This window comes from Sturnus vulgaris, chromosome 28 (assembly GCF_052056855.1).
Source record: "Sturnus vulgaris isolate bStuVul1 chromosome 28, bStuVul1.hap1, whole genome shotgun sequence".
Taxonomy (NCBI): domain Eukaryota; kingdom Metazoa; phylum Chordata; class Aves; order Passeriformes; family Sturnidae; genus Sturnus; species Sturnus vulgaris.
In genome coordinates this window covers 5,634,739-5,656,371 of record NC_142270.1, presented here as the reverse complement: position 1 = coordinate 5,656,371, position 21,633 = coordinate 5,634,739, and the positions used below count along the sequence as shown (strand labels likewise).

At 50.8% G+C, this 21,633-nt stretch overlaps 1 protein-coding gene across 5 annotated transcripts in view; it reads right to left on the bottom strand.

The window, feature by feature from the left end:
• Positions 1-21,633, bottom strand: part of UNC5D (unc-5 netrin receptor D) — a 78,916-nt gene that overhangs the window by 18,166 nt on the left and 39,117 nt on the right. For 4 of the 5 annotated variants that reach the window (XM_088179826.1, XM_088179822.1, XM_088179824.1 and 1 more), the window contains 5 exons: positions 12,835-13,015; positions 12,090-12,257; positions 11,359-11,523; positions 2,744-2,929; positions 719-1,072 (listed from right to left, as the gene is read on the bottom strand). In XM_088179826.1, the coding sequence (XP_088035952.1) occupies positions 719-1,072; positions 2,744-2,929; positions 11,359-11,523; positions 12,090-12,257; positions 12,835-13,015 (1,054 nt within the window). The remainder of the gene's footprint in view (positions 1-718; positions 1,073-2,743; positions 2,930-11,358; positions 11,524-12,089; positions 12,258-12,834; positions 13,016-21,633) is intronic. The other variant, XM_088179823.1, reaches the window with a different exon arrangement.

Here is a 21,633-nt window from a genome sequence, read left to right as displayed (position 1 = left end):
GATTTTTTGTGCTGCCTTTTGGGGAGAGGAAATGCCCAAAGCAAGGGCTGGGATTTGGGGTGATACAAACACAGCGCTGGGTGTGACCCTGATCACAGCCTTTGCTGGGCTCTGATCTGCTGCTCAGCTCGTTTCCCAAACAATCCTGCAGCTCTGGAACACATCCCAGAGAACCCCGAGGTCACAAAAGCCGTGAGCAAAGCAGAGGGAGCAGGGGGAGCATCCCAACACCCAGCCTGATGGGAAGGGCCCCACGGGGGAATCTGGGGAGCTTTTTGCTCCGAGAAAGGGGAAAACAGGCAGGCAGGAGGGGGCAGGAGCCTGGAGGGCAGCGGGGATGTCCCCAGGCCTGGCTGCTGTCCCTCTGTGCCCCCAGGAGCCCCTTACGGAAATCCAGCACCCACCCCTCCCGGGGAGCCTCTCCTTCGGAGCAGCATCCAAGCAAGGCACAGCTTTGATTAATGCGACTTTCATGCTGAAGACATCAAGAGAGGCAGTAATTGAAAACAGTTCAAACAGGCATAATGCCTCTTCAGTGCTCAGCCCAGGCCTCCCTCTGATCACTCGTGTCCTGTGTGGGCAACGTGCCCTACTTCCCAACATTTGCATCAACGGGGCCCTACTCCTTCTTTCCTGGCTTTTTTTATTTTAATTTATCTATAAAACAACGCTCCAGGCAGCCTGACCTGCAATTCTTCGGTGAGAAAGGAGCCCCCACCTGTGTTTGGGATCACCAGGCGGCCGCCCAGGTGCCCGAACAGGGCCGTGCTCCTCATCTCGCTGCTGCTGGAGATGGAGGCCAGGCTCTGGATGAACATGGCTTTGTTCCTGCCCTGGATGGTCCCGAAGGGCCTGGGGGGGGCCTTGCCGTGGAACTCGGCCCTGTCGCTGACACCCAGGGACACCATGAAGGAGCTCTGCACCTTGACCTTGATGTCGGCCAGGGGGTTGAACAGGGACGATTCTGTCATCAGCTCCTTGTCCAGGGGGTCCTGCAGGCAGATGGGGCCGCTGTAGGTCCTGCTGACCGTCAGCTCGGGCTGCAGGGACGAGTTCAGGAGCAGGGAGTTACCTGTGGGGACAGCAGCAGGGCTGGGTGGGCATGGAGGGGACACCTCAGCCATCCCTTCCCAAACCCCAAACCCCAAACTTTCCCTGTCCCCTCTGGGGTTTGGTGTGCAGGGAGGGGACACCTCAGCCATCCCTTCCCAAACCACAAACCCCAAACTTTCCCTGTCCCCTCTGGGGTTTGGTGTGCCATCCCTTCCCAAACTTTCCCTGTCCCCTCTGGGGACCCTCCCTGAGCTCTCAGAACCCCAAATCACACCCAGATCCAGCTGTGCTCCCTGGCAGAGAACAGAGAACTGCTGCAAAGATCTGACACTTCGTGTTTTTCACTCCTCAGGCAGCTCCAGAGCTCAGGAGCCCGAGGAGGAGCCTCCTTTGTTTTGGATTCACGTTTGTGTGTTTGCCCTTTCTCCTCTCCTGTTGTTTTCTTTCCTTACATTAAACCCCACTGGGTGACAACATCTTCCTGCAGACCTTTTACACAAACCCACAACTTCATGCCTGAGGGAAACTGGGCTGAAAGGGAAGTGGGACAAGAGTGATAGATGGGAAGACACCACAGTTATTCATTTTGAGGTGTTTTACCTCAGAAAACACTGAAAAACGAGGAGTGGATGGATTTAGGGCCTGAATCCTCTGGCTGCTTGGTTTTGTGGTGGGGTCTTTTTCTTTGGTTGATTAGTTGGGCATTTCAGAGCATCAAGAATGAAAGGTTTTAGGCATTGAGCCAAGCAAACAATTCCCCAGACTCAAAACAAGATTCAAACTCTGAACCACAAAGGAAAATGCTCTGTTTGAGACAGTCATTGAGATTTACACAGCCCTAATTAAGGGTTTGGATTTAGAAATGGATGAATGAACCTCCTTCAAACGTCCTTGCCTGCCAAGCCCTTTTCCCAATTTCTTGCAAGTCATGCCTGGTGAGGAACATCTCCAGGAAATAAAGAAACTGTAAAAACAACACCACAAAACCCCCCCAAACAAACTCTGCAACATATTTCCCTTCTCTGAAGACAGAACAGAGACATGGGGACGCTTTCACAGCCCACCCACGCTCCCACCCACCCACAATCAGGCAGGTCTGAGGTAGAATGGCAGCTCGGAATCAATAAACATTCTGCTTTCATCCCTGATCCTCTCCCTCCCCACCCTCCTGTTCAAAGGAAATAACGTTCCTGAAAACCTGAGGGCTGCTCTCGGTAAATCTTTGTCCGTGTTTTATGGCACTGGTGGGGTTTTTTTAGAGCTTTAGGGGTCCAGTCTTGCACACATTTATTTCCCACCTCAGCGCTGGTGTGTTACAGCAGGTTACAAAACACTTCCAGCTGGGGGTCTGAGATTATCAGGAGAAGAATAATTCCTTTTATTGGAGTGAGGGAGAGCTCTGCAACAGAGAGCAGGAGGAACTACAGCTCTGGTGCCTGGGCTTGCTCTGATTTGGCCGCTCTGCTTTAATTTGAGCTTCTCCTCTATCAGGGCAGGGGCTGGGCACAGCGTTTCTAAAGCACCTGTAGCGTGGCCCAGGAGGATTCTGTGTTTGTGGGACAGAGCAGAGCCAACCCCGGGCTCCCCGTCCCTCCCCTGGCTGCCCCAAACCCCCCCCTCCCCAAAATCCAGGCGAGCTCCCGAGCAGGGGCAGCTCTGCCGAGAACGGAAAGGAAATCGCCGCACTAACCTTGTCTGACTGTTTTAAAATTAAAAGTCTGGAAGCCTCCCGTGAGTGCAGAGGAATCAATGACATCCACGCCGTACTCACTCTGACTGCGCCGGTACAGGGTCACCCCCAGCGCCAGCACGGCCACCGCCAGCACCGCCGCCGCCAGCCCCGAGTACAGCGCGATGTCCCCGCCGCGCTCCACGCCTGCGGGGAAAGGGAAAAATGAGAAAAAAAAAATAAAAATCACCGTCTTCGAGTGGAAAGGTCAGCGTGAAAAAGGAGGTTTCGCTCGCCGGGTGTGATAAATGAGAGGCAAAAGGGTCGATATTGAGCAAAATTTAGGTTGTTTGGTTTGATACGGACAGAGCGAGCAGCGCCCACTCCACCAAACCTCGGTTTGCAGCCTCTTCTTACACTGTGGGTTCTCCTTGTAATCAATAATTTTTGGGGGTTTTTTTTGTTGTCATAAGCAGTGGTGGTTGAATGAACACCCTCACACAAATTCACAAAGCCTTTGGGTGATGATCAGTCACAGCCAGCTGGGCCTTGGAGAGAACCTCCAGAGAAATTCTGGAGTCTGGTTTTTGGGATTGGCAGCATTGATCAGACAAAGGCAGGAAGGGCTATTGGGAAATCATTGATCAGCATTGATCAGACAAAGGCAGGAAGGGCTATTGGGAAATCACTGATCAGACAAAGGCAGGAAGGGCTATTGGGAAATCATTGATCAGCATTGATCAGACAAAGGCAGGAAGGGCTATTGGAAAATCATTGATCAGCATTGATCAGACAAAGGCAGGAAGGGCTATTGGAAAATCATTGATCAGTATTGATCAGACAAAGGCAGGAAGGGCTTTTTGGGAAGTCTGATCTTGCAAGCTGGTAGCCGATACAACTTATTTGGAAAACATCACAAAACATAATACAATGTAACATAATACAACATAACAGGGTGATTTTAAACAGAATGATTTAATCATATAATTTCCTTTATCCAGTGTCCATGCTTCACTTCAGAGCTTAGTACTCTGGTTTACACAAACCCCAACGCTTTTGTGATTGACAGCAATCTTTTATCAATTCTCACGCTGGTGTCCTGGGCTACAGTGTAAAGATGTGCCCACGAGTGTGGATTCTCTGGGCAGCTGTGGGGACCGGGTGGGGCAGAGATGCTGATCTCTAAATCCATCCTGTGTGCAGGGGGAGACCTCCTGCTAACGGGCCATATTTTATAAACCAGCTGGGACAGGGTTTTTATCCCTTCCAGGACCCATCCTCCCTCCAGGAGATCTCTCCTGTTCATGGCCGTGCAGTCCCAGGGCAGGGCTGATCAAATTCCATCATCCCATGGGGAGATGCTCCAGCCAGGGCAGGAGCCGAGCATTTCCTACCTGGATAAAAACTGAGATTTGGAACAGCAGTCCCTTACCCACTGGTCTGCAGAGGACAGGAGCTACCAGAGCTTTCTGTGGCATCACTCCTTCAACAAGAGCACCTCACCCGGACTGCCACCACCTCCAGAACCAGTGGGGTGTCAGGCTGTATTCTGATTCTATCCGTGCTTTTTCCTTTGTACTATTGCATGTATTTTATTTTTCTCTTTTTTTCCTATTAAATTGTATTTCTGAGTCTCCATTTTCTTCGCTTTTAGCTGGTAGCTAGAAATATTACAGAATTCTCTGTACTTTAGGTAAGATTTAATAAACAACCAAATACAAATAGAAATTCGTCTCCTTCATGATTTTAATCCTAACTCTAAGTAAAGACAGGAAAAATAAAAACAAGCCACTAATTAAGTGGTGCAGTTAACCCATTTCCAATCTGCCTTCTGTGGCAGGTCAGGAAGCCACACTGAACAAACTGGTGAGGTGACAAAATCCAACTTCCCAGAACAATTCCACTGCCATGCAGTTCTACCAAATCAATCACTAGAACAGAAGCTTTTGTTTGTTGGTTGTTTTTTTCCCATGAGATTCCCCCCTTGAAAAATGCTGTAAAGGGAGTTTTGAGCACTGTGGGCTCAGGGATTGCAGAGAGTGAGATCCTGGCTGGCAATGTAACAATGGGAGAAGCCAGACAGAAAAAGCAAATGCAAAGCCCCAGGGTCACCAAGGCAAACTGGAATCGTCTCAGTCCAGACCAGAACAACACAAACCCCAGTCCAAAGCCCCCCTGGCACAGCTCTGGTTTGTTCCCCAGCACCAGGTGCAGGAAGGGAAGTGCAGACAATAATTACATTTCTATTTCTTCCAATTTCCTATTCCCAAGTTGCTTTGTTGTTACAGGGAATTAATTATGAAACGCTATTGTTGACTTAATTTCTGTGGGTAATTAGAGCAATGAATGAGGCAGGAGGAGGGAGGGGATGGATCTCCAGAAACCCAGGAACAATTCGGGGTCTTTCCCTTCCCAGGGAGCCATCGGGAGCTCGTGGTTATTGCACCACAAAGCATCTTCACCTCCTCCCTTTGGATCTCTGCTTTAAAAAAGGAAGGTGCTGGAAATGTGAATTATCCCTCCTGCCTTTCTGGGAGGATAAATCATCGAGTCTGAGAGATGCAGAAATATCCTGGCAGGAAAAACTTCCAGCCCCCAGGGCAGCAATGGGGGAGAATCCCAGAGCTGATGTCCTGCCCTCCCTGCATGAGCCACTCCTCAGGTGCTCACTGGAGCTGCAATTTCTGACCCTAAATCTCCTCGAGTGCTTCAGCATCTCCTTTCCCATCGATTCCCAGGTCAGGCAATTCCACTTTCCCACTTTTAAACTGTTGTACATGGGTTAAAGATGAGAGGGAGGGCATAGAATTAAAAAAAATAATGGGAGAGGTTTGACTCAAGCAAAATCTTTCTGAGGAGAAGAATTTTCTTTTCATTGACTCCAAAGTATCTCCAGAGCCTGAATTGGACACTGGTCTATAAATTTGATGATTAAAACCTCTCACAGGAATTCTTCCTGAGGTTCCTTCCCTGGAATAAATCGGTCCCTGCTCTGTTCCATGGAGCAGCTGCCAGAGTCACCCAGGTGATCCCAGAACTGCCCCAGTGCCAGGAAAAGCCACCCCAAACCTCAGGGGAACACGGAGCTCACAGGCAGGGGAGCCTTTCCAGGATTTAGTGGGGTTTTAAACAGCTTTATGCTAAAAGGGCAAACCCAGAGTGATTCAGTTTGAATTATTCCCATTGAACACAGCTCCATGAGAAAGGAGATTTTCTTCTTGGTTTAAGATTTCGGTGTTTCTTCAGAAACAACCACTGCTTGTTTGGTTTTTGTAAAGTAATTTTTGCCTCTTCACCTTCTGATCTTTTTCTTTTGGAGAATTTCTTCCATGGGAGATCAGAAATTAAGGCAAGGAGGAAGGCATGGGAAATCTGGGAGAGCAGGGTGAGGTTCTGCTTTGATTTTTTTTTTTTTCCCAGAAGAGAACAAAGTGGAAACCGACCAAACAAAGTAGAAAAGCAAACATTTATAGTCCACCAATTATTCCTTAATGAGCTGCATCCTCCTGGCCCAGGGGCGGGAGGGACCCTGGCAGGCACCACAATTTTTATCCCTTTCTGCTCCAAGATCCATGTTTGTGCTAATTGCAGCCCATTTTTCACTCCACCTCCTGCCACTGTTACACAACATTTATTGAAAGCACATTTGATGGTAATGAAGTTTCTATTAACTATGATTAAGTTTCATAAAGCACCTGAAGATAATTTAAGATGTGCAGGAGCAGAAAATGAAACATTTGGTTTAGTGCATTAGGAGCCGTAATTGATTAAATTATCTCATTTACAAGGAGTGCTTTGCAGGGGCTGGGCTGGACCCACATCCCCAGCTCAGCAGGGAGGGGAGATCTGGGATCAGGACAGGAGATCCCAGATTTTCTCCCAGCTCCCCTTCCCAAGCTCCCATCACTGCCACGATCCAAAGTTCTCACCTTGGAGACGTCCCAAGTCAGGGACTGGGGTGAGAGATCATTCAGTGGAGCAGTTTGTCCCTCAATTATCTTCCTAATTGGCTTTGGGTTCGTCCCTGATGAGTCAGGAGGTCGTGGAGCAGTTCCTGAGCAGTTCAGCTGAGCTCTGTCCCTGCCCCAGGCTGGAACTGAGCCCTCTCCATCTCCAGCCCCTCAGAGCCCAAACCAACCCCACTGCCTCTCGTTTCTGGGGTAAACCAGAAAATCTCCATTTTCTCTCTGAAATGGAACTGCACAAGGAAGTGAAGGCACGGCCTGAGCCCAGCCTGGCACAGGGCTGGGGACACGGCCAGGGAGATTCTGGGGACACCCAGACAAACCCGAAGGGTTCAAGGCACCCTCAGCACCCCGAACTGATTCTGAGCATCCTGAGAAAAAGCTACGAGCCAGGAAAGTAGAAATGACAGAATGACCGAGGGTGGAAGAGCCCTCAGAGATCACCAAGCACCGGCCACAGCCCCAGGGGCCCCCTCCGGGCTGGGCACTCCCTGCCAAGGCTCTCCAGCCCTTTCCAGGGGAAATTCCTGCTGGTTCCAATCCCGGCACAGCTCCAGGCCGTCCCTCTCACCCTGGCCCTCGTCTCCCCGCTGCAGGTGCAGCCCCAGAGGATGCCCAGGCACCGGGAAAAGCCCAGAAACACCTTCCAGGTGAGACAGGAGGGAGGTGAGCGAGCCCAGAGCCAGCAGCACAACCACGTCTGCACCAAGACCCCCAGACTCTTGCATGAATTCTTTTCTTTTTTTTCCTAATTCCAGGTGCTCCAGAGCTCCAGGCTGGGCATGCCCGGAGCCAGGGCTCCCTGTCAGAAATTGCTGAGGAGGAGCTCCCACACTGAACCTGGGATCACTGAACTGCTCCAAAGATGCTTCCAGCAGCTCCTAAAGCCTCTCATAAAACCTCGGCTCCCACCTAGCTCCTAAACAAATAACCCAAATGGCAGGGAAGATGAGGAAAATCATATTTACAAGAGGAAAAAAAGAACTTACTTTGGGATTTTATTTCATGAAGAGGTTTTTTATCTGAGAGGGAGAGAGAGAGAGAGAGAGAGAAAGAGAGAAAGTTGCACTTAATAAATTTACATGGAGCATATCTATTTCCTATATTGCTTCTGTCTCACTCTATAAATGAAACATTTTCTCCTCGTTTGCTGACAATATGAATATTTTATGTTGTCCGTGTTTTTCTCTTAATCTTCTTTTTTTTTTCCTTTTTTTTTTTTTTTTTTCCCTAAATCCCTTTCAGGAAGTTCCTTGGCAGCAATTTCTCACTTGGTTAATTCAGGTTATTTGTTGGCTCTATTGGATGCTGTTGTTTATTTACACCTCAGAAAGAAGGAAGTTCAATACCTTGCAGTGGATCATTGGCAAAGAGACTCAGGTCAGAATTAATGATCCCTTTGTGTGTTTGATGCATGGAAAGGCTGGTGATGGGCACTTGAATTAGTTAGAAGATATAAAAATGCCCAGTTTATTCACATTTTTGTACCTATACACCCCAAATCATGGCACCTCTCTGTGTGTGTATGAACACACATCCATGTGCCCCCAACAGATGGAAATATGGGATTAAAGGGGATTTCTATGGGACTGCAGCTCCCAAAACTGAACCTTCTCTGCCTCCCTCGTGCCAAGCACCTGAGTCACCATTTACAACCTAAAACCTGCCAAAGTAATCCCTAAAACTGGGAGACTCAGCTGGATTACAAGGCTCCTTCTCTTCATTTTAATGTTTGTGAAGATGCTCAGTTTAGAAATTCTTAACCCAGAAGATTGTTGGATTTTGGCTTTGCCAAAAACCTGTTGGGATGGGCTGGTTTTTTTTCCCCTGTCCAAGGCTGGTGTGGGTTTTGCAGGAAAATGAGGCACAAAAACAGCCAGAGAGGAGGGTCAGGCTCGAGTCTGCAGTGGAGCAAACCCTTCCCTGCTGCTGGCAGGGGCTGTCTGCACCAAACTGCAGAGCAAAAAGCATTTCCCATGAAAATGGAGATTCCTGCATCCAGGAGCCTCCTGGCAACAGCAGCAGCGCTGCTTGGAAAATGGAAAATAAAATGATTTGTGATTGCTTTGTGATTATTCCGGGTGCATTAGTAAAAACATGTTTGCAGGTCAGTCCTTGTGGCCCTACTTGTTTGTTTTGGTTTTGGGCACTGGGAGAAGAAATCAATAGGTTTTGAAGTCAGGAAAAATAAGTTTAAAGCAAACAGATAAAAGTAAAACAAAAAGCTCTCCAAACCCTCCCTCTCTTTTATTGAGCAAAGAGAAAGCTTTCACCTCTGCAGGAGAGAGAGAGAGAGAGAGAAATCCACCCTGGCCGAGCATCCAACTGGGAATACTGGGAGGAATAAAGACTGGCAGAACAAATGGACAGGAAACCAGTGAGGAACTGGGATTGTCTGGGGTCCAAGTGACCTTTGCCTCATTGTGGCAGCCCTGGGAACTCTTCCTCTCCATCAAACCCCACACTGATCTTCCTCCTGCATCCAAGTTTGCATCTGCACAAGTGTCACAAGTCCCAGGAGAAATTCCCTGCAGGAAAAGCTCTTCCAGTTGCTCCCCAGTAAGGACTGGACCATTGGGATCCACCCAGGGAATCTAAGGCCAAAGGGAGCACTGGGATGTTCCCCTGAGGTGTCTTGGGGTTATTCCCAAACTGTCTGGTCAGGGACTGAGTAAAGAACCCCAGAGCTGATCCATTTGATCCCTGTTTCATTCGCTGCCTCATCCCAAGGATCAGGATTTTCCCAGCCAGATTCAGGCTGGCTCTTCCCTGGCACCTCCATTCCCATCCTCCCTTTCAGCTCAGTCCTTATTTGTTAACCAAAGGAATGTTTCTATTTTTGCCTCACAGAAGGAGCAAAGTTAACGAGTTGTGCCTGATAAAAAACCTCCCAGAGATTGGTTTGCTGTGGCTCGGGGCTGCATTTCCTCCACAATTCCCCACGGGAGGAGAAGCGGAGCAGGAAAGGCACAGACTGGAAGATGAACAGGGGAGAAGAGTTTTATAAAAAATAGGCTAATTGCATCAATCCCTGTTAGCTGAGAAAGCAATTACAGCCCTAAAAAACAACGTGACATGAGGACACGGGGACACGGGGACAGCTCGAGGCGTGGAGGAGGGACAGGGTCACACCTGGAGATGAAGGAGCCACGGAAACTGCAGTGGAGCTGCACCCAGACGGGAATGCAGCCCTGGGAGCAGAGCCCGGGGGTGCTGGGCAGGGCTTGGAGCCACCTGGGCCAGGGGAAGGTGCCCGTGGGAGGCGTTTCCATGGAGGAGAGCGGGGCTGGGGGCTGGGGGCTGCAGCCCCAAACCACTGCGGGAGGAGGGGATGGTTCTGTGTGAGCCCCAAAGCCTCCCCAGTGGCCCAGCTGTTCTGCAGCCCTGGGAATTTTAAAGTGCTGAGTGCTCCCTCCCACAAAACCCCAGCAAAATCTGATTGAAGGTCTCAGCTCAGGTATCTCTGAAGCCTGAATAAATACACAAGATGCTCTCTGCCACTGGGAAAGTATTAAAATCTCAGGAAAAAAAAAAAAAAAAAAGAAAGAGAGTTCATTTTGTTTAGAAGAGAAAAGGCAATGCAGAACCATAGAAACAAGGACGGAGAGCTGCTTAAACACAACATTACAGAAACCAGACCCATCCTTGTTTACACCTCCCAGCCCTGGCTCTCCTGATGGCTCCCAGGGCTGCGGCTCCACCTGACCAGGTGACAGCTCTGGGATGATCTCCCGGATCCCTCAGGGATGAATTCCCGGATCCCTCAGGGCAGGGATGAATTCCCGGATCCCTCAGGGATGAACTCCCAGATCCCTCAGGGATAAATTCCCGGATCCCTCAGGGCAGGGATGATCTCCCGGACCCCTCAGGGATAAATTCCCGGACCCCTCAGGGATGAACTCCCGGACCCCTCAGGGATGAATTCCCGGATCCCTCAGGGATGATCTCCCGGATCCTTCAGGGCAGGGATGATCTCCCGGATCTGTCCCTGTGCAGATCCTGTGCAGCTGCAGGGCTGCTCTGCCCAGCTCCCCGTGCTGGGTCCCCAGCAGCCTCCCAGGCACTGGTGAAGGGCAAAGCCTTTCCCAGGGAGCTGCGGGTCTGAGTTTGACTCCTGCTAAAGGCAGCAAAAGGAACAAACTCCGACCTTGGCTCCTGCACCCGCAATTCTCCTGGGGGGCTTTGCCCGTTTGCTGGAAAGGCAGAGGCTGAGGAGTGAATTTGGCCACGGAGGTCGGAGTTACACCCTGCAAACCCCCAGCATTTGGGATTTTAGCATCATCTGATCATCCACAGGCAAAGAATGCACAACACAAACCCGGCAGCCTGGAAAACTCCAAACTCTACATGGAAAACCAGAAAACTCCAAACTCCACATGGAAAACTCCAAACTCCACATGGAAAACTGGAAAACTCCAAACTCCACGTGGAAAACTCCAAACTCCACATAGAAAACTGGACAAACTCCAAACTCCATGTGGAAAACCAGAGAACTCCAAACTCCATATAGAAAAGTGGAAAACTCCAAACTCCATGTGGAAAACCAGAAAACTCCAAACTCCACATGGAAAACTCCAAACTCCACGTGGAAACCCAGCTCCCTTTCCACGCGCAGGGCTGGGCCGCGCGAGCCCCACCCGCAGCGGCTCCCCCGAAGCCGTGGCAGCTCACCTTGGATGCAGAGCCCCTCGGTGCAGTTCTCGGACTCCTGGCCCAGGCCCTCGCAGCTCTTGCCGCCGTTGCGGGGCGCGGGGGCCGCGCACTCCCGCACGCGCAGGTGCTCGCACTCGGGGCTGCACACCGACCACTCGCTCCACGCCTCCCAGCCGCCGTCCACTGCCGGGGGGGAGCACGGTCAGCTCTGCTGCCCCGCCAGGGACGTCCCGCAGCAGCCTCTGTTTCGTCTCTGCCCTCCGTAATTCCGTGCCTAATGGACTTCAGGGCAAACTTTGGCGAGGTGAAGGGTGCTTTTCTAGTGCTGGTGGTGTTAACATCAGCTCCCCCCGCTAAACTAAGCCCAGACCCACACCCAGGTCCCTGATTTCTCTTCCTGAGTCAGTGGTCACCCCTGATTTCTCTTCCTGAGTCAGTGGTCACCCCTGATTTTGCTCCATGAGCCACTGACTGCCCCTGATTGTGCCCCCTGAGCCGGTGGCTGTGTTTGATTTCTCCCCCTGAGCCAGTGGCTGTCCTTGATTTCTCCCCCTGCACTGTCCTGGCAGGGTTTTGGTGGTGCCAGGTAAGTTCAGCCTGGTCACAGGTGCCTGACACTGCGCTCTCACCCACACCAAGCTCAGCCTAAACAACAACTGCACTTCCCAGTCCTGTCCCAACTCCCTGCCTGGCGCTTCCCCTGAAAGCTCTCCCGAGTGTGGCCCCCAGAGCCCTCCTGGGGCACTCACCGGGGCAGAGGGAGGTGCAGGTGATTTTCTGCACGGACATGCCCTCACAGAAGGCTCCCCCGTTGAGGGGCGCGGGGTTGGTGCAGGTGCGCGAGCGTTTCTGCCAGCCCCGGCCGCAGCGAGCGTTGCAGCTCGACCACTCTGTCCACGAGGACCAGCCCCCATTCACTGCAAAACACCAACATGTGGGGTCTGGGGGGCTGTGACAGAGCCCCTCAGTGCCAAACCCCAACCCAAACCCCAACTAAAACCCAAACTCAAACCCCAACCCAAACCCAAACTGAAACACCAACCCAAACTCCAGCCCCAAACCAAACCCAAACCCAAACCAAACCCCAACCCAAACCCAAAACCAAACTCAAACCCAAACCCAAACCCAAACTCAAACCCGAACCCCAACTCAAACCAAACCCAAACCCAAACCCCAACCCAAACCCAACCCGTGCCAGTGGGAAGGGCTTGGCTGGGGGATCCTGCGTGTGCCAGGTTTGAATCAGCGCAGCAACAACAGCACGAATCAAAGCAGGGCAGCAAGGCAGGCACAGCCACCTCTGCCCCCAGCCCCTCTCACTGGCCACAGCCCCCCACGGTGGCTAACAGGCTCCTCCTCTTGGCCCCCAGCCCCTCTCACTGGCCATGGTGACTGACAGCCCCCTCCTGTTGTCCCCCTGCCCCTGTCACTGGCCACAGCCCCCCACGGTGGCTGACAGGCTCATTCTCGTGGCCCCCAGCCCCTGTCACTGACCATAGACCACCACGGTGGCCGACAGGCTCCTCCTCTTGGCCACGATGTTGGCAGCCATGCAGGTGTAGTTGCCCGAGTCGGAGAGGCGCGCCTGGCGGATGATGAGGTTGTGGTCGGCCCTGGTGTCGATGTTCTCGTCCAGGTTGGAGTCGATGGGCTCCTCGTTCTTCAGCCACTCCACCTGGCAGGGAGGAGCACAGCAGAACGTGGAGCAGGCCAGAGGCACCTCGTGACCTCATTAACTGGATGGGGAAATGCTTCCTTTGGCTGCTAACTGAGAAAAGCTGATTTTCCCTCAAGGAACATGGAATAAAATCTCAGCTGAGAGAGAATAGGAAATATTTTTACACATTTCTCCTGCTGCACCATGCATTGGATGTTCAAACACTTGGACAACTACCAGCTCTATAAAATAGACAGTAAGTATTATAAATTCCACTTTTTTTGTGGAGAAACAGGAAGATGAAATCGCCTGACATGGCACACGGAGGAAGAGCCGAGTCATCACAGCAGATTCCCAGCTGACACAAACACCCTGGGAACAGAGGCCATTAGTGTTTGCTGCCACGGCCCATAAAGCCCCTGAAATGCTGCGTGTGATGAGTTCCAATCCATCTTCTCCAGTTCACAGCCAATGTCTCCGAGCACACCCAGGAATCACCCGCCAGGCGCCTTTCCACTCCAAACATTAACAGAAAATAGTTAAGGCATGGCAAGCTGCTGTCACAGGAGAGCAAAATTAAAAATAGAAATAAAATCAACGGATTCTATTAAAAGAGCAAAGAACAAGGCGGGGGGGGCGGTTGCTTTAACAGCTTTTCCAGATCTGGAGGAGCTCTGGCTGTGCCCTGCAGTCAAACTCCCTTCTCCACTCCCTTCAGATGAATAACCTTGTTTAGCAACTTGTGGAAGGACTTGGAACTTTGTGGTAATGAGCTTATGGCTGTGGTAGCTGCAGGCACTCATTAGCACTCAGCTCTGCGCAGATGGGCTGCAATTTGTACATTTTCCAGTTCCTAAACAAATCTGCAAACGCTGACCATCAAAGCCAATTACGTTTGGTGCCAGGCAGCAGATTCCCTCCACAGCAGCACTCCCGGCTTTGCTGGGACAGATCCAGCCCTGCACATCCCGGCCAGGGGCTGCAAACTCACCTGGAAAAGGCTCCAGGTCTGGGGCACCTCATCCTACACGGTGCCTACGGAATTAAATCATGGTTTAATGGACAGCCCTGTGCACGTGTGGCTTAGCTGGGGGCGAGGTTCAGCATCACAACTTTTATACTGAGAATGGGGAAGAGATCTGAGCTCTGGGATCCCTTTGCCACCTCTCAGTCCTCCTGTGTCCCACCCTCCCTCCCAGCCAGGGGACACTTCCCAGGAGCCTGGGCACAGCCTGGGAGCAGGGACCAAGCAGCCGTGCTAAATCCAGCCTTGCCAAACCTTTCCTTGGATAATATCCCTGGGAGTGAGTTCCAGCCATGCCAAACCTTTCCCTGGACAATATTCCTGGGAGTGAGTTCCAGCCATTCCAGACCTGTTCCAGCCATTCCAGACCCTTCCCTGGACAATATCCCCCGGATTGGGCTCCCTTTTCCTGTGGTCTAAGACATACAATAACCATCTAATCCACTCACTATTCAGTTCCCCTTCTGCAGTTAACCTTAACAGTAATTATCTGAGGGGTTTTCAGCAAAGAAATTAGGAATTCAATTTAAATTATGGAGCAGCCACACGGGCATAAATCAAGTGACAGGAGTTCGATGGTGAGCACACTTTATGTGCAGTGGAATGGGCAGAGAAATGACAAACACGGCCAGCATTCCCAGAGTCCATTATTTCACAAGTGTGTTTATAAATTTTGACTCTCCTCGGGCCCGGGGATTTTTGGGGTGGTGAGAGGGGCTCCAGATCCCCCCCTCAGCTCTGGAAGGAGCAGACACTGATGCTGTGTTTGCTGAGTCTGGGAATGCTTTGGGCTTTGGTGAGCAGAAAACATTACAACATTTACATTAAAGCAGAGCGTTTAAAAGAATGATGATCCCAGCGAAGGGAGAGCATTAAACAGACGGGACATAAACACCAAAGTGTCGGGACGTGAAATCCAGCCCGGATTTGTCAGGGGGGGCGGCACTGCCAGTGCTCCCCTCACTGCAGCCCCCCTCCCCTGAAGAAAATCGGGTTTATCCAAGGCCATCCCCTGCTCTCCCTCAGCAGATGGAGGCTTTCGAAGATGGAGAGCCAAGGGATGGATTTATGGGATAAAAATACATTGAAAGGAGTCGTGATGACAAAAGATGTTTGTCACTGGCAGGGATGTAACCTTTGGGAAACTTCAGCCCCCGCACAAACACTCACAAAGCAACCAGGGAAAATAAAAGCAGCCAAGAACCTGAAACATCTCCCTGCTGGGATGAGCTGTGGGGTCTGGACTGCAGCGCCTGAAGAACAAACTCAAAACTCCTCCCAGTTTCACTTCCCTCACCGTGGAGGTCACAAAATTGCTTTTAACAGAATTAAATCCTTGGCCTTTTAAGAATTAGTCTGGAACCAGACTTTAAACCTGATATAAAATGCTGCAGGTTTGTAGAAAAAGATCGGGTTGTTTTTTTTTTTCCCTCTCCTCTGCAATTCAATCTGCTCAGAATTAACCCCCCGTCCGTCGGTTTCCAAGGAGGGCTGATCACATCAGGACCTGCAGCTCCGGGGCAGGCACGGATTAGCTCAGCCCCTCTCTGGGTGGCAGCAGCACAATTAGCATCATCAGAAACTCGTCCCAATTACAGAAAGCAATTATCACAGACCAGCTTATGGCATTATCAGAGTAAAATCAGCTCAACACCCCAGAGCCTGGGCAGATTGTGGGAGTTAGAGAATTCTTCTCCCTGAAAAACAAAGCTTATCCCAACTCATCCACTAAGAGCTCCTCACCGGCCTCTGATGGACATTCAAACATCCCAAGACCTGGGGCTGAATTTTTGGCTCTTTTTGGTGACCTTGTTTGAGGTTCCAAGCAGATTTAAGCCCCGAGGCAGCTCCCAGTCCCTGCGGGCACAGGGATAATTCGGGAGGGCAGCAGCCCAAGGGGCTCCTGTCCCTGCCGTGGGATTTCCCTGTGCCCCCCTGGCCATTCCCAGACACTTCCACACCTCAGACAGCTCAGTGGCAGTGCCAGCTCCTCCTCGGGGGACAACCGGGGGCTTCCTGAGCCGGATCAAAGCTCCAGGGTTTGAGATGGGGAATGGCTCAGGACGGCTCAAGGGTTCCTGTAGCACAGTCCGAGGTTTTATCTCTCAGGTGGAGAAGCAGCAAAAACCTCCTGACCTCCCACTACCACGGAACTCCTGCTCCTAAAAATCCGAACTGGAGGAATCTTCCTCGGTGTTCCAGCTGGGCAGGGCAGGGCAGGTGCCCCCGTTCCTTTCTCACTCTTTTATTTCCCTTCCCACCCTGAGACTCAAAGCAGGAGGGGAAGCTCCACCAGCACGAATCTCTGAGGGTTTAACACAAAGCCGAGGGCTGCACACACTGCTCTGTTTTATCAACACCATCACAAGCCATTACTCCTGCACCAGAACCCCTCAGAAGCCCCGAGCAGGTCAGCTGGACCTGCTGCATTTTTGTTTTAAATTAATCCACCGAGGGAACTCTGTTCTGGAATCATTTAATCACAGCACTGTCACACCGGGCTGGTAAGCATATTTTCCCTTCATTAGATTGAATTTATAATCTCATTGCAGGGATGTGACACGCTGACTAACCCATAAATCAGGGCTGGGGGAGCTGGGGGAGGCTCAGCTCTGAGGGATGCTCTTGGTGGTGGCCACAGGGACCAGCTGGGACCTCCAGAGCTGCTCCTGCCCATTTCTGGGCTGGTGGTTGCTGCACAAACCTCCACCAGCAAGAGGAGAAATCCTCGTTTGTGGCCACCCCAGGTCACAGCTGCTGCTCTGAGCTCCTCTGAAATCCCAACCAAACCTTCCCACTGCTGGAAGATCCAGAGGAGGGGATGCAGGCCAGCATGGGAGGGAGGGGGCGACTCAAAATGCAATTAAAATATGATTTGGAATCAGTGTACAGGGAGAGGTGACAGCCTGGACGTGTGCATCAATTTATAGAGCTAGAGGTGGGCAAGGAGCTGACTCAGCCAGGCTATTTTGGATCCCTGGGATAAGGAGCCACTGCTAAAAATGCCACTGCTAATGGTACCTTGTCTGCTTGGTAAAGACATCACCAGGTCCCAAATAAGTTTATCTTTATTCCTATTTATGGAGTGTCTGCCATTAACTGGAGCACTGTTTGTTATCTCCTTGCACAAACGATGAAGAAATCAGCATTAATAACCCCACGGGTCACTGGGGATGGGAGTTTCCCAGTGCACAGGGCACACTCATGGCCTGACTTCAGCTATTGATGGTGAGCAGAGACAAAGGATCCTGCAGCTCCAATCCCTGTCCCAGCAGAGCTCAGCAGTGCAGCTGAGCCTCCCACTTCTGGTTTGCTGAAGATACAGAGAAATGCAGGGATCTCATCCCAAAGCGGCTCTGAGTGCACGGATCTTTGGGCAGTAATTAAAGTGCTGCTGGCACTGAGAACCCCTCTGTAGATAAGGCTGCTGCTGCTGCTGCTGCTGCTGCTGCTGAAGTTTGCAGGGTTTTGCCAACCTGGTGTCCTGATAGGCAGGATCACATTTCTGTAGGAAATGCTCGGAGATAAGGAAATCATCACAGGAAGCTTTCACTAATTGAAACCAAAGCCTTCCAGGGCTGGAATTTCACCTCGGTTCTGGGGGATCATCAATACCTGCTGATGTTCCTTTGTGTTAGCAGCCTCCAGGTGGGATAGAGTCAAGAATGGAACTGTGAGATCTTACAGGAGTCACAGAATGAGCTGGGGTCATTCCCAATGGCTTGGCAGGGACCTCAGAGATCACTGAACACATTTAGATTCTTTAAAGAATCATCTTTTTGTAAATTGGAAACAGCATTTAACCCCAAACTCCACAGAAATGCAATTGTTATTTAAACGTGTGCCTTGTCACTGAGTACTAAATACAACAGGCACCAGAATCAAGAGTCCCTGCTTTCTCCTCTAATGCTGTTTACAATTGGAAAAGGTGTTGATCTCTGTGCCCAGAGGCAGAACATTCCCCGAACCATTAAAACATTTCAGTGTCACCACTGCTGGGGCCTCCAGCTGCTGCAGACCCCACCTCCATCACTCTGAACTCCCCCAGTCCCTGCAGGACTCGCTCACACAATCATCCCCACCATTACAAACACAATGATAAAGTCTCACAACTTCTCCTTTCATGTTCAAGCATTCAAAATTAAAAACATTTCTGGCAACAGAGCCAGAGAAAACAGACACCGCTGCAAAGCAGCACATCAAACCCAGAGAGGCCCCAGAGCACATGTCTGTATAAAAAGGAATTATCTATTCAGGGGAACTACAAAGTTATCTCCCTTCTTTTTTCTTTTCAGTTTAGCAATCTAATTCAGAAGTGCTTCGCTCCAGCATTTCTATTTCATGACCTCGCTACCTCCTGGCTGTATTGATTTATTCACAACGAGCCAAATCTCAGAAGGAAAACAAACTTTTTTTTTTTTTTTTTCCTGCTGGAAGAAAAGCCCGTGCACAGCTCCCCTGCCTGCCTGAGAGGCAGCAGAGCCCCCTCATCCGAGGGATGTGCCCAATAAAGGGACTGAAGAGCCCCCAGGGGCTGCAAAATGGACAAAATCAGCAGGAGAAGCAGCTGGAGATGGGGCTGAGGGGATGGGAGCAGGGCTGGAAGTGCCCCAGGCTGGTGCAGGGACACAGGGGACAGTGGGTGATGGATTTAAATAAGAGGGGACAGTGGGTGATGGATTTAACACATCCAGGGCAGTGGAAGAGCCCAGAGTGTCCTGCAGGGCCTTGGAGCAATCCCAGGGCTGGAGCAGCTCTGCCCCCGACCCCAGAGAGTCCTGAGCACCCCTGGAGCTCAAACCACCCCAAATTCCTCTGCTGCCAGAATAAATCTCAGAGTGGGAACACCTGGAGCAGCAGGTGAGGAAGGGAAAGGCGTGGCTGAAGGTGTAACAGCATCAAATAAATGGAATTTGGAAATGGAACTGGTTTTGTGCTGTCCACAGCAAACACCTCAAACAAACCAGCTTTAACTGAGATTTGATAGAACAGAAAAGCTGACACATCATTAGAGCCCCTCGTCATAAAATCAGCCCAGAGCTGCCTGTCCTGTACGAGCCATGACAGCTCTCAATCTTTGCTGGGTGGGAAACTATAAAAATTATGAATTTACTCTTAAAAGCAGCTAAAAACCCCCAATATATAAATACCAGATCAGTCACAAACGAGACACTGCACATACCCTGAGAGTGAAACATCTGCAGTGTGAAATGGAAACCCATTTATTGGACTTGCACCTGATATCCCTTAAAAGCAAAGCCAACGTTGCTGCTGCAGGTCCATGAGCACCTGGAGCAATGCAGGCTCACAATCCACCCTGTGCAATCCCACCCTGATCCCAGCAGGATCCAGGGCTCTGCATCCTCAGCCTGCTTTGCTGGGCTGTTTTACTGCAGCCCCATTATCCTGCCCGTGCCAGCCCCATAAATACACAAACCTACGGAAAACAGGCTCTGGCTGCTTCTGGAGCCCTCACAGCTTCTGAATTTTATGTGGGTTTCACGTTGTGTTGATGTGCTCGCAGTGCAATGTGTGCTGCCCAGAAGAGAAATGATTTTACATTTCCATTAAAAGCCCTGGCGGTAAATAAACCCTTGGAACTCAGGCAGATATTCCTGGGAACATCTACAGCACTCCATTAAAATGTCAGAATCTGTGTTAAACGTTTGAAAAAGCAGCAGTGGATACAACACATTTAAATCTTAAATATATGCATATATTATGTGATAAAGATATTTTAAAGTATTTCACAAACCTCTGCAGAGCACTCAGCAGTAATAGTTCAGTAACAGTAAACTATCAGTAATGGTTTAGCACAACAGCTGCCCTTTTATTACAAAAGAAACCCAAACCCAAACCAAAAGCAAAGCAAACAAAAAAGAACCCAAAACTCCTGAGAGCTCCAGCAGGAGCAGAGCAGGCAGGAGGTGCAGGGAGAGCTGAGTTTGCTCTCAGTGTTCACTCATTACAAAGGGGTTTAAAGGGAATTTTAAGGCTCAGGTTTGCACCTCGTGCCTCACCATGGCCTTGGCTGCTGCTCCTTCTCCATCCCAGGATTTCCAGTTTGGAATTTCCTGCTGCTGCTCCTTCTCCATCCCAGGATTTCCAGTTTGGAATTTCCTGCTGCTCCTTCTCCATCCCAGGATTTCCAGTTTGGAATTTCCTGCTGCTCCTTCTCCATCCCAGGATTTCCAGGTGGGAATTGGCTCCTGAAGCTCCAAAGCCCCTCAGCATCATTCAGGTAAAGATAAGCAGAGTCCAGCGAGCTGAATTTGGGGTTGGGTGTATTAATTTGAAAGCCTGAGTTTAAATAATATTAGAGATAAATAATATTAGAGATAAATGTTTCTTTATCTCTAATATCAGGGTTATTTGGCACTTTAGTAGCAGGGCAGGGAGGTTTCTGAGGGACAGAGCAGGGCAGTGGTGACAGAACTGATGAACTCCCCTGGGGCAGCTTTAGCCCCATTTCCATTTCTCGGTCCCACACCTGCAGATTTCAGATTTTCCATTTCCATCACAGCCAGGCCACAAGAAGTGACCAAAGCACTCCTGGAGCTTCACTCCAGCTCCCTGTCCAGTCGAGAGAACATTTAAAAACCCGATTTTCAAAGGCCCTGAACGAACCAGGAACAGCCCTGAGAGCAGAGAAATCCAAAGCCCATTTGTCAGTGACGGAGGAGAGAACAGTGACACTCCCCAGCACACCTGCCTAAGGATTACCAGCTACCAAAACACTCCTTTTCTTCCTGCTGTACCCGACAGAATTAATATTTTACACTCTGAGGCACTAATAAGGCCGAACACACAGCCCAGAGATTATCCCAAACTTCATTAAATGGGTGTTGAGCACAGATTTTCCAGGTTCCAGCTCAGCCCTGCTTTGACAGCAGCCCCGGGGCTGGGGAAGGAGGTGCTGGAAGGAATCAGCAGCCGTGGAATTCTTTGTGTTTGCAGGACCTGCCACTCAGCCTGAGAGCTCCTGAGCTGCTCAGGGTGACAGAACCGAGCTGTCCCTGCTCCTGTCACCCGCCCCAGAGAGAGGAAAACCCTCCCGGCAGGGAGCAGCCAGGGGTGACGGGGTGAGATCCCTGGGTCACATCCCTGGGTGACATCCCCGTGTCACATCCCGGCCGTGGGGCTGGGAGGGAGCAGCTCTGCAGGGACACCCGGCACACACAGCCCGGGTTTCGTGGGCTCAGGGGTTTTGGGTCATTTAGGAGCCCTCCCCTCGTTCCTCACTGCTGAGAGCTCTGAGCTGGGAACTGCCAGGGACTCTGTGACCCTGCACGGGAAGGGTTCCAGGACTTGTAAAAACACAAATCGAGGAGAGAATCTGGGAGGATGGGACTGCAGAACCTGGAATTGCACCATTAACCCCAAAACATGAACAGAACAAAACTTCCACAAGTGTGAGAGCTCGTGGAGTCCATCCTGGCCAGGCTCTTGCACTGCCCGAGGTGAATCCTTTAAAAGCCGTTTAATAATTCCCATTTTATTCCTTTAACTCTGCCCAGCCTCTGCTCCAGGCACCTCTCCAGAAGCCAGGGCTGACTCCTGCCCCATCAATAGTGAAAGAAAGGCTCAGGTCCCACTGAGCCCGTGCCAGCAG